At 45.1% G+C, this 17,339-nt stretch overlaps 1 protein-coding gene across 4 annotated transcripts in view; it reads right to left on the reverse strand.

Moving 5' to 3' along the window:
• Myh11 (myosin, heavy polypeptide 11, smooth muscle) overlaps positions 1-17,339 on the reverse strand; it is a 97,662-nt gene that overhangs the window by 74,509 nt on the left and 5,814 nt on the right. For all 4 annotated transcript variants that reach the window (NM_001161775.1, NM_013607.2, XM_006521843.2 and 1 more), the window contains exons 2-3: positions 8,517-8,877; positions 74-230 (exon numbers count right to left, since the gene is read on the reverse strand). In NM_001161775.1, coding sequence (NP_001155247.1) covers positions 74-230; positions 8,517-8,861 — 502 coding nt within the window. In that variant the 5' untranslated portion in view covers positions 8,862-8,877. The remainder of the gene's footprint in view (positions 1-73; positions 231-8,516; positions 8,878-17,339) is intronic.

Raw genomic sequence — 17,339 nt, forward strand, 5'->3', positions numbered from 1 at the left:
TGGGGACTCAGGCAGGTGGGGGTGAGGACTGAGACTGAATCCTGAGGTGATTCTGGGGGCCTGGCAGGCTCACCTTGTAGCATGCTTCTGTAGGCTGTGTCGGCAATGGCATAGATGTGAGGCGGCATCTCATGCCTCTTCTTGCCCTTGTACATATCCACGATCTTTTCTGAGTAGATGGGTAGGTACTTGTAGGGGTTGACCACCACACAGAAGAGGCCAGAGTAGGTCTGCAAGAGAGAACCGGGCTCAGTTTTAGACCTTAGGATGGGTGGGGGAACTCCCACACCCACGGTCAGCAGCCGCATGTCATGGTGTGGAAACTCCTCCGCAGCTCAGCCAAGAGTCTTGAACTCAGGACCCAGGGTGAGAGAAGAAAAAAGCAAGATGGGTTCCCAGACAACCTGTGGTTAGGACTTAGCCAGCTCTGGACTCACTTCTAAGCTCCCAACCCACCTCTGTCCTCTACCTCACTAAGCCTCGGGGACACAACTTAAGTCTCTGTGCACATGTTCATATGTAGGGTACACATGCACATGTGTGCAGACATGTGGAGAACAGGGGTCAGCATGGGGTGTCCTCTCCAGTCCCTACTCTTTATTATTTAGGATGGGCTCCCTCACTGAACCTAGAACTCACCAATCTGACTAGACTGGGTAAGCATCAACTCCACGGGTCCCCTATTCTCCTCCTCCCCCAGCATCAGATGACAAGAGCTTGGCTCACTACACCCAGCCTTTCCCCATGGGGGCTGGGAACTCACCTCAGGTTCTCATGCTTGAGCAGCAAGCACCTTAGCAACTGAGCCATCTCCCCAGCTCTCCCAAAATTCCGTTTTTATTGATCTCATTTTTATTTTTATTTGATTAAAAGATAGGATGCTACTTAAAGAATACCAATGGGCAGCCAGGCATGGTGGTGCACGCCTTTAATCCCAGCACTCGGGAGGCAGAGGCAGTTGGATTTCTGAGTTCGAGGCCAGCCTGGTCTACAAAGCTGACCTGGACAGCTAGAGCTATAAAGAGAAGCTCTGTCTCGAATAACAAAAAAAAAAAAAAAAAAAAAAAAAAAAAAGAATACCAATGGGCAGTGGTGGTGCACACCTTTAATTCCAGCACTCGGAGGCAGAGGCAAACAGATCTCTGAGTTCACACCAAGTTGTCTACAGCATGAGTTCAAGGACAGCCAGGGCTTCACAGAGAAACTGTCTCAAAAAAAACAACATAAACCAAAAGGACACCAATAACAATGTTATTGTTTTAATTTTATAGTTTTTAATTTGCAACAAAAGCAGCAATGACATATGTAACTCCCTCCTGAGGAGGAGGGAGTGGGGTGTGCACAGCAGGGGTCCTAACCTTATATAGGAGGAAGAATGTGCTATTATTTATTGAAGACGTCTCATAAGTAATTTTGTGGTCTGGTTTGATTTGGTTTGGGTTGTTTTGAGACAGAGTTTTTCTGTTTATCCCTGACTGTCCTGGAACTTTCTTTGTAGACCAGACTAGCTTTGAACTTACAGCGATCTGCCAGCCTCTGCCTCCCGAGTGCTGGGATTATAGGTATGCACCACCATGCCCAGCTGTTTAGTCATAATTTAATAATTTAGGAATGTAAATGCTGAGAAGAGACACGTATCACAAACTAGAGATGCCGCTGAAATACAGTAGCATAGGGAACTAACTCCCAGTGGAGAGGAGGTGACATTCTACAGTTCAAAGGTGTAAAGTTACAAAGGTTGGTAATGTGGCTCAGTGGGTAGAGTACTTGCCGAGAATGCACAAGCCCTGGGTTCCATCCCCAGTACCACATAAACCAGCTATGGTGCTGCATCTTTATAATCCCAGTTTTCGGAACATCAGGAGTTCAAAGTCCTCCTCAGCTACAAGGCAAGTGTGTGGCCAATCTGGTCAATATGAAATCCTGTCTTAAAAAAAGAGATGGTGGTGGTGAAACAAGACCATGCCCTCTGCTCCTCACAGCTGCAGGGTTGGCAAAGAGAAGGACTCTCAGGGCCGCTGAGCCCTGAAGGTCCAAGCTTGAAAAGCCACCAGTGTCTGTCCCTCTCCAAGAACTTCCAGGGGAAGAGAGGGTGACCGGAGACTCACATCAAGCAACAGGAACAGGAACAAGAGAACTCCTGAAGAGTTTTTGGGGTGACTGTAGGAACTGCTGGGGTGCTAAACCTTAAAGGACAGTGAGGGCAGTCCAGATGTGAAGAGAGAATGATCAGAGGCAGAGAGGGAGGCAGACAAGTGGGATGTGGGTCACCCACAGTCAATTAGGTATAGCTACCTAGAACAGTCAGAGAAAGAGGCATCTTTCCAGGTCAGCAGTGGCCAGGATTGGCTCCAGCTTGGTGGGAGGTCTGCCTGGTGTCTCCCAGGTCATTGTCTGACCTGAAAGGGCCAGCTACAGTCACCCACACCACATGAGCTCCTGTTCTGTCCTCTTCAGCCCCAACCTAAGTCTTGGCATCTAATAGATACCAATTAATCCAGCCAGTAATTAAGAATACTGGGGACTTGAATTTGAGCCCTGACCTTGCTACCTTCTAGCTGGGAGTCTCTGAACAAATCTCGTAACCTCTCTGAGCTTCAGTCATCTTGATCTGCAAACCAAGGGGCATACTAACAATTCCCTCATGGTTTGGCTCGGAAATGATGCACAGGAGTTATTTAGCACCACACCTGTATGTAGCAGGTGCTCACTCAATGGAATTATGCCTGGATAGCCTCAGTCTTAATAGACCAGAAAACTTAGCACCTTGGAGCCTCTATACATGCTGTTCCCGGTGCGTGGAATTCCTTTCCCCAGGTCTCTCCAGACCCATTTCCATCTCCTCTTTCAGGGCTCATCACCCTCCCAGACTGACCTGACACCAGTGTGCCTCTGACACCCGGCACAGGGTAAGCACTTATCCAGTAAATATTTGCTGAGTAAAATCTGTAAAAGAAAGAAATCCTCCTGATTCCACCTCTGAGTAGGAAAAAAATAAATGAGGACCCGATGCTCCTAGATATGGGCTGAGCAGAAGGTTTGTTGTAGATCTGAGGGAGAGCACAGCCAGAAGCACCGGGAAGAGCCTGGACTGAACTGGACTGAACTGGTCTAGGGGTAAAGGGACAAGAGAGGAAGAGAAAGGAACTCGGAGCTAAGAGGCCAGGGGCAAGCCAGGAGACCACAAGAAGCCAAGAGACCACAAGGCAAAGAGGCCATGTAGCCAAGACAGCTGGTTATACAGGGAAAGAGCAGCTGCAGGGAAGGGCAGCAGAGCTCAGAGGCTACGGAATTTAAGGTAAGGGGCTGGGAATGCCAACCAGGATGACTCTTTAACAGGTACATAAAAGATGCTGGGAGAACCTGGGGCCAGTATCAGCTCTGATATGTTAAATCAGCCCCTGATCCAGCCCTTGGTCCTGAGTTTGAGACCTAACCTTCAGTTGCTCAGGGAGAGGAGTACTGCCTTCCTGCCTGCTTACTCCTCCTCTGGAGCCATCCACACAGCACACACTTAAGCCATGCTTCAGGCAGATCTGAGTCTGCTCAGCTGGCAAATCTGAGGGAAACCAGGGTCTCACGCACAGGAGTCTCTCTCTCCTGATGCTTGAATTCAGAGGTCCCAACATCCCTCCTCCTGTCCTAGCAAGGCATCTCAAGGCCCAGTGCCACCAGCAGGTCCCAGCTGGAGTAGAATCTCCCTTTTTTGACCGTATTTGGAAGCAGGCCTGGTTGTTCCCCCATGCTTTATATGGTCAGCCCCAGAGCACCAAGCAGGAGCTGCTTCCAAGGCCTCGGCCTGAGGAAGAGAGGGGGATTGGAAGTAATGAGGAAGAAGCTGAGTGAAAAGTACACGTCAGGGGCAATCTCAGTTTTGCCTCATGACCCACTAGGTGCCACATGGCCAGACCATGAGATTCCTCTCTCCTCCAGACACCAATCACCACCCTGCATTCTCTACAAGGCTGACTGTGGCATCCACACTTTCTGAGCATTTGTGCTGGAGACTGATACTTTATAAAGGATTTACTTCTGCTGGGGCCTGAGGGGCCAGTGATAGCCTAAATGCCTGTCAGTAGTGGATAGCCTTGCTGGTGCAGTTCATGGCTGGAGCAGGAGATTCTGCTCTGCTATGAAAAAAGTACATGTTAAGATGAGAGAGAGAGACAGAGAGAGAGACAGACAGACAGACAGAGACAGAGAGAGGAAAGAGAAACAGAGACAGAGAGGAGAGAGACAGAGACAGAGAAAATAGAGAGAGACAGAGATAAAGAGGAGAGAGAGAGATAGAGGGACAGAGACAGGGAGACAGAGAAAGGGGAGAGAGACAGAGAGAGGAGAGGAGAGAAGAGAGACAGAGACAGGGAGATAGAGTCTGAGAGAGGAGAGACAGAGACTGAGACAGGAGAGACAGAGACAAAGAGACAGAGAGAGGAGAGGAGAGGAGAGAGACAGAGACAGGGAGATAGAGTCTGAGAGAGGAGAGACAGAGACTGAGATAGGAGAGACAGAGACAAAGAGACAGAGAGAGGAGAGGAGAGGAGAGAGACAGAGACAGGGAGATAGAGTCTGAGAGAGGAGAGACAGAGACTGAGATAGGAGAGACAGAGACAAAGAGACAGAGAGAGGAGAAAGAGACAGAGAGAGACAGAGATAGAGAAACAGGCAGAGAGGAGACAAAGAGACAAAGAGACAGAGACAAAGGCAAAGGCAGAGAGACAGAAAGACAAAGGGGAAAGAGAGACAGAGACAGAGAGAAAGACAGAGAGAGGAGAGAGAGACAGAGAGGAGAGAGAGACAGACAGAGACAGAAAGAGGAGAGAGACAGAGAGAGACAGAGGGAGACATAGAGAAACAGAGAGAGACCGAACAGATGCACAACAGAATATGACCCAAGTTGCCACTTAAAGGGAGCAGAAAGTGTTTTGAATTTATATATGTATAAAATATTGTTTAGGGCTTGGTCGGAAAGAAAGAAGCTGAGAACACACAGTTTCCCAGCACGGAGAAAGCTGAGGTGGGAGGACATCAAGTTTGAGATCATCTTGAGCTAAATAGTGAGATTCGCATCTCCAAGCACACGGTGGGCTAGTCTCTCTGAGGAGCAGGGGTAAGGGTGAGAAGGGAAGGGCTAGATAAAAGGGAAAGCTCTGTATCTATCCCACAGCTATCTATCTAATCGGCCTTAGGTCTAACCAGGTGCTGATACAGGGAGGCAGAAGGCCACAGCACAGCTGAGGGAAGGCAATGAGCTGCATAAGGTGACAGGAGGGAGTGATACTGATGTTAGATTTGTTAGACTCTCAGACCTGCACAAATGACCCTGTAAGTCACATTTGTCCCCAAGACAAAAGGCAGGGAGGGACTCCTGTCTCTTGAAACATATGACTTTCTCTTGGAAGTGTATGCATCATATTCGAATCAGTACATGTGTGCACATATGTGCATGTGTGTAGAGGCCAGAGGTCAACATTGAGTATCTTCCACTATCATTTGGGACATATCTCACCGATTCTGGGATTCACTGACTGCCTAGGCTGGCACCCAGTGAGATCCTGGAACCACCTGTCTCTACCAGTGCTAGGGTTACAGAGGCACACCACCACCTGGCTTCTTACATGAGCACTGAGTAGCCACAGTCAGATCCTCATGCTTGCATAGCAAGCACTTTCTCTACTGAGCCACGCCCCAGCCTCAACAAATGCTTTTACAAAGATAATTTTTAAGTGAATAGCCCGGCTTCATCTTTGAAGCTATAAGATTGTAAGAACAAATTTATGAGGTTTCCCAAGAGGTAGCCTGCAGCTCTCCTCTTTCTTTCTATACTCTGAGGCCCTGTAGAGTGACTGCTTCCACAGTGTCCCTATGCAGGAAAGTCCCTGGCACATGATAGACCCGAAGTTAAGCCCTTTCCTCTCCCCTAACCACCTCCACCCCAACCCCAACGCAACGCCTGGAAGAGAGTTAATTGCTAATGTCCTCTATAATAAATTATAGACAGAGAGGTCTTGGCCAATGGCACACAAAAGAGCCAGAGGACATGAGACCAGGAATCAGAGCTATGTGCCAGGTGTGCCCTAAACCCTGAAGCAACTCTGCAAGGAACCCTTGGTCAAAAGAAGAAAAAAAGCCCTCTCTCTTAGACAGAACCTTCTAGATGTCAGAGGACAAAAGGTCTGCCATGACCTTCTAAAAGGCTCCTTGTTTAAGATGAGTCCAGTGGAAGGATTCTATCATTAAGGGAAAAAAATCAGCCATCCAGCCTCCTGAGTCAAGGGTTCAGAATTCTCTAACACACTCAGTCAACAGAAACCCTACATTATGTTGCTGTAGGCTGGAGCTCACTCCTGGCTCCCAAACCCATACAGCTTTTATTTTTCATGATGGGCAGAAGTTTCTATGAAGTGATTCACTTGAGCAGAATGATACTAGGCAGCAGTGGGTACATAGTCCCGAGGCCAAGAGGATTGATCTAATCCAGAGAAGCATGACAGGTATTTGAAGCCTACAGACACTTTAATCTGCTTCTAATGATCTCTGGTCTCGGGACTTTTCTTTTTTTTTTAATGGATGGTTGTGAGCCACCATGTGGTTGCTGGGATTTGAACTCGGGACCTTTGGAAGAGCAGTCGGCACTCTTAACCACTGAGCCATCTCACCAGCCCTCGGGACTTTTCCAAGCCCCTATACTTCCTGATTTCTACCATGTCATAGAGTTTTCAGGTGAAATGAGCACACAGGCCCATCATATTGGGGATGTATTTTGAGGGGAGACTGCAATCTCCATCTCCACACAGTAGTACTACATCTTGAGGGGAGATTGGAGTCCTAGAACCCAATGCTCTCTTTAGTAAGTACTACTAATTTTCCTAATTTGGAAAAAATTACCTGCAGGGCATTTTACAGTTATGGGGTCAGGGGGAGGTACTTCTTGTCATTTTCAAGAGGCAAACTGTAATAGGTGTGTCTAACTTGCAGCCTATGGGCCCTGTGAGTCCCAGAATAGATAAAAACTTGGCTAAACACATCTGTAGGTGACTATATTGTGCCACATTGTTAAAGGTTGAATAACCTGAAGGGTTGGAATGAGATGTTGTGGCCATAGAGCATCCTTTTCAAGAGGATATGCAAAGAACCCAACAAGTTACCAGTAACAGGCAGTCACAGCAAACACACAAGCAAGAACAAGAACCCTGGCATTCTCAAGGGTCCAACTGCCAGGAAGCATCTCTGGTCTCTTGTAGAAAGAGCCTCAGTACATAAGGCTGACAAGGCTCTCACAGTTCAGAGAAAAAGGAAACCTTCCAAAGGATTCACCGATACCTGCAGACATGGTCTCTGCCTGCCTGGCGGGAACACTGGGAGCATCTGTGTCCTCTGTGTTCTGAGGAGCTGGCCCAATCCACAAGGAACCAGTGTCCTCTAGTTACACCATCCTCAGGTAGGTCTGGCTGAGCAACAGAACTTGATGGTGAGAATGTTTTAGAATTATGCCATCTGGTATAGCAGCTGTTAAGCTCATGACATGTGGCCAAGATATAGCTGAAGAAATGACCTCATAAATAATCATGTTTCAAACAAACAAACAAACAAACAAACAAACAAACAAACAAACTCACATCTCAATTAGTTAAGAGGCAAGTGTTCAGGGGTAGCCATGTTGGAAAGTGTGACTCCAAGTCATACTTGGAGTGGACCCACAGAGTCTTAGGTCCCATGTTTCTTCTTTAGATCCTTATGTGAACTAGTCCCCAGGGACAGGAAGGCACCAGCCTTTCTGAGGAGTTTTCCTGACTCTAAAATGGAGGAAAGGCCAGGAAGGGCATCAGCACCCCACCCTAGAACCTGTCATATGCTTTAATGCTGAGTGAATGACCATGTGGATCTGCATGTACCTGTGGAAGGTGATTGATCCAATTTTACAAACAAGAGGACTGAAGAATGTGATAGTCTGTTCTATACCTCAAACCAGGCAGGGCAGGACAGAGCTATATGAGTTCAGGTCTGAGCAACTCCACCTTGAAGTGGATATGGAACTTGTAGTCAGATATGGAGAATTTTGACCTATAATGTAAGCACAATTTTGTTTGTGTGTATGTGGTGCATATGTGTGTACGTGCTTGTGTATATGCATGAAGAGGTATATTCATGGCAGAGGTTGATAATGGATGTCTTTCTCATTTATTCTCTGCCTTATTTTTTGAGACTAAATACTAGTCCAGCTAGTCTAATCTCTGTATCTCAGGACAGGGGTTACAACATGTGTTACCATGCCCTACTTTGTATTTGGATTCTAGGAATCTAAACTTAGGTCCTCATATACATATAGGAAGCACTTTTTTGGAGACAGGGTCTTACTATATAGCCCAGGCTAGCCTTGAACTCTTGATCTTCCACATCAACATCCTGAATGCTGCAATTACAAATATGCACCATCCCTGGTCACACAAATACATTTCTAATCCCCTCTCTTCCACAAGGAGACTGAAAGAAGTCCGTCACCCCAAGACACTCACATAGATGAGGCCTGAGAAGTATCGCTCCCTCAGGTTGTGCAGCACAGAGGCCTCATTGAGGCACGTCAGCTCTGCCATGTCCTCCACCTTAGAGAACTTGGGTGGGTTCATTTTTTGGATGTCATCTTTGCCAACTGTGACCTTCTTTCCATTTTCCACCAACTCCACGACCACCTCATCGCCCTTCTCCTCCTTGATGCTGGCTGCTTCGAAGCCCTGCTTCTCTGAAGGGACCCACACCAGCTTCTTGGCTACCCAGTCGGCCTGAGCCATTGGGCTGTTCATGAAGTTTTTATCCACAAAGAGGAACTTCTCATCATCGCTGAGCTGCCCTTTCTGCGCCATGATGTCTGGTGGTCCCCTGTGGAGTGAAGAGATGGGGTCAGAACAAACCTAGAGACAAGTAGGCCCTCACCTCTCCATATCTAGGGATGTAGAGTACAACAACAACAAAAACTCCCACAAAAGAGTAAGAATGTTTCCTGCAGTTGGGCTTATATTATCAAAGAGGGCAATGACCTTGAGATCCTTCAGGCAAGGAGTGACATGAAAGACACAGAATGAAACCCAGGCAATCCAAGGTAATGGGTACATTTGTGGAAAGAGGTATGCAGACCAGGGAAGTTTTTGTTTTTGTTTTTGTTTTCAAAACAGGCTTTCTTGTCTGTCCTGGAATTCATTCTAATTCACAGAGATCCACTTGCCTCTGCCTCCCAAGTGCTGGGATTACAGGTGTGCACCACCACCACTCAGCTAGAAGATACCTAAATCTTAAATGCCTGTTATAAAATAAATGGTAGTGCCTCTGATGTTTGAAGACAGAACCATCATATGATCCCGGATCTGTTCTCAGTATAAATGACTACATCAATGCATCTAAAGATGTGGTCATGGGGCTGGAGAGATGGCTCAGCAGTTAAGAGCACTGACTGCTCTTTTAGAGGTCCTGAGTTCAATTCCCAGCAACCACATGATGGCTCACAACCATTGGTAATGGTATTCGATACCCTCATCTGATATGTCTGAAGACAGTTACAGTGTACTCACATATATAAAATAAATAAATCTTTTAAAACATAAGTATTTGTCATAAATATTCCTAGCAAGCTTATAATAATAGCCCCAAAGTAGAAACACCACCCATGACCATGATCATCAGATGAATGAATAAATAAGTGTGGTAGATCCACACAGTAGAGCAGTATTGAGCCCTAAAAAGGAACCAGAGCGCTGCACCTGCTACAATGTGGCTGAACCTGAAGACCTAATGCTGAAAAAAGGCCACATATGGCATTTATAAGAAATGTCCCGACTAGGCAAGTCCACAAAAACAATGTAAATTAGCAACTGGGGAAGAACCACAAGATAACAGCTAACAGGTACAGTCACTTGGGGGTGGCAATAAAAATATTCTTGAATTTGTAGTAGTGGATGCACAAATCTAAGAATATACTAAAATTAATTGGATTGAAAACACCTGATGGGAAAGGGGTAACGAATGCATCTTGGTGGTAGAAAGCACGCTGGCCTTTTACAAGGCTCTGGTTCAATCCCTAGTATCAAAAATAGAGTGTATGTCAATTGTTTCCAAATGAAGCTCTGCTGCAGGGAGAGATGCTGGAAATCAAGTATTAAGAGATCATTTTTTTAAGGGAATTGTGAAACAGTGTAGATAATAGCCTCTTTTTTTTCTTTTTATAAACAGTTGAAACCTGGACTAGGGTGTAACCCAGTGATGGAGCGTAATATAAAACATAGCCGGACATGGTGGCACACACCTTTAATTCTAGCACTCAGGAGGCAGAGGCAGCCGGATTTCTGAGTTCGAGGCCAGCCTGGTCTACAAAGTGAGTTCCAGGACAGCCAGGGCTATACAGAGAAACCTTGTCTCGAAAAACAAAACAAAACAAAAAAAAAACCCAACCAAACAAAAAAATATAACATATATGCATGTACTCATGTGTCCATGTATGAATATGTATGCATTCATATGTGTGACTGTATGTTCATGCATGCACCAGGTATATGTATGCATTTATGCATGTGTTTGTATACTGTGCATATGTTTGTGTACACATTTGTATATGCATGTGTATTATAATGTGTGTGCCAGTGTAGACACTTTTTAATGAATACACAAGTGTGTGCAAATGTTTGTGTATTAATATGTTCATGTGAGGGAGTTCACATGTGTGCATGTATGTATGGAGGCCAGGACTTGCTGTCAGTTCATCTTCAATCACTCTCCATTTTATTTTTGAGACAGGGTCTCACTGAGCTTGAAACTCACCAATTAAACTAGACAGGCTGACCAGCAAGTTCTTGGTATTCTCTTGTCTCTGTTTTCTCAGTTCTGGGTTTATAGCTGCATGCCTGGCTTTTTATATGGGCTTTACAGATCTCGGGTCTTTGTGCTTTCTTTGCAACAGAGCTCTTTCCTCAGCCTCCAGACCCTTCATTTTAAGACTATTAGCTGGAGAGTGACACCACCTAACCCCACAACTGATCAGACCCACACACAGAGAAAAGAAAGTTTTAAAACAGTAGCTTTCAGAAGCAGTCAGGCATAGTGGCTTACATCTGCAATCCCAACACTTGGGAGACAGAGGTGGGATAACGCCTGTGAGTTCTAAGCCAGCTTGGGTCACAAAGTTAAGACCTGCCTTAAAAACCAAACAACAAAAATAAGCCTTCAGACGGGACTCAAAAGTAAGTACTACTGCCATCAATGAATTAAAATAGGGAGTGAGGCCAGAAAGAAGTTCTCAGTGGGTAAAAGGGCTTGCTGCAAAGCCTTATAACCTGAATTCTATCCTGGGGACCCACAGGGTAGAAGGAGAGAACTTCCACAAGTCATTATTTCATTCTCTGATCTCTCTCTCTCTCTCTCTCTCTCTCTCTCTCTCTCTCTCTCTCTCACACACACACACACACACACACACACACACACGAGAGTGGAGGAGAGAGAGGAAAGTGAGGGGGAGAAAAATAAACACACACAGACATGCACAGAGAGACACACACAGAGATACACAGATACACTTGCGCACCCTATAGACCTGCACAGCAAATCAAAGCTAATGGATAGCTTGTTTTGCCTGTCTTAAAATGCTTGCCCTTGAGAAGACAGTAGTATAAAAAAATTCAAGGTCAGCCTCAACAACTTTGAGGCTGTTTGGGCTGCATAAGACTTTGTTCCAAACAGAAAACAAACAAACAGTCTTAAATTAAAAACGTAGTAAAATTAAATGCAGTTATTACAAAACACAGACTGTTACTTAAAAGAACCTTCCACCCCAAAAAAACTTTTAAATGTTTATTTATTTTGTTTCTGTGTTTTCTGTGCATATATGTCTTTGTAGTTATGTGTCTGCCTGAGAAGGCCAGAAGAGAGAGTTGTATCCCTGGAACTAAAATTACAGATGGTTGTGAGCCACCATGGTAGGCACAGGGAATCAAACTCAGGTTCTCTGGAAGAGCTGCACGGCACTCAGTGCTCTTAAACACTAAGCCTTCTCTCCAGCCCCAGCCTCAAAATTTTAAGAAATAATTGAAAATTGATTTGTTGATGAGATGCTTTGTAATCTGGGTTGGCATCAAACTCAAAATCATCATCCTTAGCTTCTTCCTGAGAGCTTGGCTTATAAGCACACATCACCACTTTTACCTTAAATAATTTCTTCAATTCTGTGGGAAGAAGCCATGCATGGCAACTTCTAGTATCTAGAAGGTAGAGGCAAGAACATTAGGAATTCAAATTCCTCAGCTATGTGGGGAATTCAAAGCCACCCTGGGGCTACATGGGATCTTTTTGTTGTTGTATGGTTTTGTGGAAGGCTGTTTTTTTTTTTTTAATAAAAAGGTAATAAATTATTTAGTGAGGAGATGTTGAGAGAAGGCTCAGGAAGTAAAGAGGGTTGATACAAAACCTGATGACCTGAGTTCAATCCTCAGGACCCACACAATGAAAAGAACAAACCAACTCCCACAAATTGTCTCTGACTTCTACACATGCACCACTGCATGTGTGAGCCCACATACATCTATACACCTGTATGACTACATGTGTCAGTCCACACACATAAATCATGTGTGAGCCCCCGCACACATACACCCATGAAATAAATGTTAATTTTGTTTGTGTTTTTGTTTTTGTTTTTTGTTTTTTTCAAGACAGGGTTTCTCTATATAGCCCTGGCTATCCTGGAACTAACTCTGTAGACCAGGCTGGCCTCAAACTCAGAATCTGCCTGCCTCTGCCTCCCAAGTGCTAGGATTAAAGGGGTGCCACCACTGCCCGGCTTAATTTTTTATTTTAAAATAAAAAGGTAAATAAGGGCTGGAGAGATGGCTCAGGGGTTAAGACTGCTTTTCCAGAGGTCCTGAGTTCAATTCCCACCACGTGGTGGTTTGCAACCATCTGTAATATGATCTGATGCCCTCTTCTGGTGTGTCTGAAGACAGCTAAAGTGTTCTCATATACATAAAATAAATACATCTATTTTTAAAGGAAAATAAAATAAAATGTACTTTAAACACCTAGTTCAGAAGTGTAAAGTATATTTTATATTTTCTGTAATAGATGATGACCCACCCATTTTAAATGGTCTACCATCACTTGGAGGGCTAGTGTTTGTGTCATTCCTCCTGAACAGCAAGCTGCCTCTTTTTAAGTTGCAACTAAGTTTAAAAAAACATCACAAAAGGTTTAACATTAAAACAAAAAGACAGGAAGATTACTACCAGGAACCTCATCTAAAACAGGGTTCAAAAGCACAAACCAGATCAAGTGCAAAGGTTGAGTCTCTGGCCAAAAGAGAGCGAAGTCATCTGGCTTCTCCCTGAGGCTTTGTTGCCCTTGACAGTTGTGAAGCACAAGACTGCTTTGGTCAAAGCCAAGCAAGCTGAAATGTTGGTTTCCAGACTGGATGCCCAGGAATGTTTGGGATTGGGGAGTGATGAGGACGGGATCCAGGATTCCTTTTAAACACAGCTTCATGATAACGACAACAGATAGGGCTCCGCTGACAACAACAGCTGTCCAGACCTGAGTTCAAGTACTGGTAACTGAGATAAAAAGCTAGCCTGGCCACGTATGATTGTAACCTAGCATGGGAGAAGGGTTGAGACATGCAGATCCCAAGAGCTTGATGGCAGTGCAGTGAGAGACCCTGTTTTAGGACTGAAGCATGTGCATTCATGCACCCACATGCATGTACCACCACATGAACATCACACACGTGCATGTGCACATGCACACACACACACACACACACACACACACACACACGCATGCGTGCCACATCTTTCTCATCCATCACTAAGATGGATAGTCCTAGACAGGACATTCCAGTTCTTGGCAGATTTTACAACTAGAAAACCACTCTGCTCCTATGAACCTGCAGGGAAAGGAGGAGCTCCCAGAACAACATTGGAAAGAATTCAGAGTCCTATAAATTAATTCTACCAGAAGTAGTTGTAATAGTTGCTATTCATATGGAGTGATAGTCTTTCATTTAATCCCCTAAATTAACTAAGTAAATAAATAGATAACAAAGCCCTAAACCAACCAACTAACTAACTAACTAAAGCTCTTAACTAACTAAATAAATAACAAAGCCCTAGGCGATGTCTAGGGGACAGCCTAGAGGCTGCTCCAGGCCCTGGGTTCCCATCCCCAGCACCACAGAACATGGTGACAATGCAAACAACACTTTGCTAGAGAGTACAGTTTAGAGGCAGGGTACCTCGTATACTCTAGGCCCTGGATTCAATCCCCAGCATTGCAAAACCACCTAGGAGAGATGGCAACACTTGTTTACCAGTGAGGAAACCGAGGCACACCGAGGCAAAGCAGCTGGTCGATCCTTTCAGCTAGTCTTATGGCTTCTGAAGAAAGTCGCAAGGTTTTTTTTATTGTATGTTTTTGTTTTTGTTTTTGTTTTTTCTTCTTTTAGAATTTGGAGGAGGCAGGCAGAGAACCCAAGGGCAGAAAGAATTACAGGCATGCAGAGGACACATTCTGCTTCTTTCTGGCAGTTTGGAAGTTCAGGGTAACTCAGTTCATTGTCAGAAGAACTTGCCTCAGCCTCTGCTCAGAGCCTGAAATTTTCAAAAGCTGGGGACAGTGACAATACAGCAAGAAATATCAGTACAGGCATTGCATAAAACAGGGAGGATGGAAAAACAATAAAACTGAACACACGTGTAGTCCTATGATGAAGGAGATGGTGGGTTTAAGTACACCTGGGCTACAAAGAGAGATCCTGATTCAAAACAATCAGTTAGGCTGGGCTATGGCACAATGGCAGAGTATTTACTTAGCATGCATAAGACCCTAGTTCTAATTCCAGTACCAAAAAGATATGATGGCTAGAACCAGCAAGGCAATGGCAGTACAGACTGAAGTGACATTTGTTCTTCTAACTCTGGGTCCTGCTCTGTCTCCTGATTTAGAGTGGCTTTTCTCAGTACTATTGGCCTTGGCATGGGTCAGTTCTCTGGCCCTGTGAAGTATGAGTTCAGCCCACTCTATGCCACTATCCACCATTTCCCAGGTGTGACATCAAAAGAAGGACTAGACACTGACAGATAGCACTCCCAGAAGGAAAACTGCCCCCAGTTTGAAACGGAAACTTTTATTTTGAGATAAGATCTAATGTATTCCAGGCTGGCTTCACATTATTATGTAGCTGGGAATAACTTTAAAGTTCTCCCGAGTGCTGAGATTTTAAGTATACGCTACCATATCTAGTTTCTGGAGTGTTGGAGATCAAACTTGGGGCTTTGTGTATACTAGCCAGACACTCTATGATCTGAGCTTTATTCCCATCACTAAATTGATTATTTTTCATTGACCAATATTTGAGGTACTGGAGATCAAATTTAGGCCTTGTACACGCTCAGTAAATGTTCTACCATTGAGCTACATACACAAGGCCCAAACTGGTCTCAAAGTAGCAATCCTCATGGAGTGTAGGTGTTACCACCATGCCCATCCCCACCCTACACATTGCCTGGATTTTAAATACCATAGAGATCAGAAATAAGTTCTTGGAGCAGAAGCTGAAGTTCACCAAAAGGGACCCAATAATGTCAGTTCTAGTTCAAGGCCACATCTGGGTCTGGAAAGTCACTTGACATACCAGGAGAGGGAAGAGCATGCTACGCACACTAGTTCTTCAAACTCATGCTGCCCCAGGAGGCCTTTGGGACACGAATCTGTTCTTAATCACCATCACATAGCCTTCTCATTCTTGAGACGGGGTCTCCTATAGCCCAAGCTAACCTTGAACTCACTATGTCATCAAAGATGGACTGGAACTGTTTCTTACCATGCCTGGATTGTGTGGTGCTGAGGGTGGAATGCAGGGCTTTGTACGTGCTAGGCGAGTATCCTATCAACTGAGCTACATCTGCTCAGGGCCCCTCTACTCACTGGGCATCAGAGCAGGAGCGGTTCACATTTATGATCTTGATTGTCTTATGAGGGCTCTGTGAAGTGGACATCACTTATATTCCTATTTTTCTATTACTACAACTAAGGTCATAAAAGGTTTTTTTTTTTTAAAAAAGTTTGACCTTTTTGTTAGATTGTTAGATCTAACAGTCCTTTTTGCTCTCAGCAGTAAATCTCTTCTTCACTCCCTGTCCCAATGCCATACACCTCCCTACCATCCCCAGGTCCCCAAGACACCTCCTCAGGAAAAAGAGAGTAAGAACCTGCCCCATCACAATGGCCTGGTAACACTGCCACACACACACTGGGAATCCCAATGGCTTTTCAAGCTGCTTTAGAAGGAAGCTCTTTCCAATGGCTAAGGTGAAATGACTCTGTCTCTCCCACTAAAGGCATTTGGAGATTAAGGAAGAGGGTTATGGGCTGGCAAGTCAGCAATGTGCTTGACGTGCAGACACTTGAAGACCTGAGGTAGAGCTTCAAAAACTATGTTTAAAAGAAAGAGAAAGAAAGAGAGAAAGAAAGAAAGAAAGAAAGAAAGAAAGAAAGGAAGGAAGGAAGGAAGGAAGGAAGAGAGAGAGAAAGAAAAGGAGAGGAAAGGAGAAGAGAGGAGAGGAGAGGAGAGGAGAGGAGAGGAGAGGAGAGGAGAGGAGAGGAGAGGAGAGGAGAGGAGGTGCCCTTAGGGTGGAGGGGAAAGACAGATCCTAGGGGCTCAGGGGCAGCCAGCCTATCCTATTTGGCAAGTTCCAGGCTGGTGAGGGTTCCTGTCTCCAAAAGCAAGGTGGAGGGTACCTGAGAAACAACAGCCAGTCATTGTGGCTTCTACTTGAATGCACACATACACATGAATACCTTCCCCTCCTTGCCTGCCCCCGTCCCTTCTTTCCACTGTCTCCTCTCCCCACTCCACACAACTGAGGTCACCCCTTGTTTAGGGCCTTTGGGTCCTCGGAGCCCCACCATGTTTTACATCTTACAACGCAGGTAAGAGCAATGTTTAAAATAGGTGTTTGAGACACAAGCCTGGCTGGTCCAGGCAGATATCCAGTCTCTTTCAAAGACCACTAAGAGACAGATGCTGATTCCAATGTGCTAGCTATTCACCTCTCTGCTGGGAACTCATGTGATTACAGGAACTCATATTCTTACAAGCCAAGAATATGTATACAAGCTAAATATCCTTACCCCAAAAGGTCTGAAGTCACATAGCTTTCTGAGGGTTAATATTGTGCAAGTGGACAAGTTCATATCTGACTTCATACAGCAGGTCACAATGAAAATGTAGCATCAGAAACATTGAATGTGGGGGCTGGCGAGATGGCTCGGGGGTTAAGAGCACTGACTGCTCTTCCAAAGGTCCTGAG

The sequence above is a fragment of the Mus musculus genome, chromosome 16 (assembly GCF_000001635.26).
Source record: "Mus musculus strain C57BL/6J chromosome 16, GRCm38.p6 C57BL/6J".
Taxonomy (NCBI): Eukaryota; Metazoa; Chordata; class Mammalia; order Rodentia; family Muridae; genus Mus; species Mus musculus.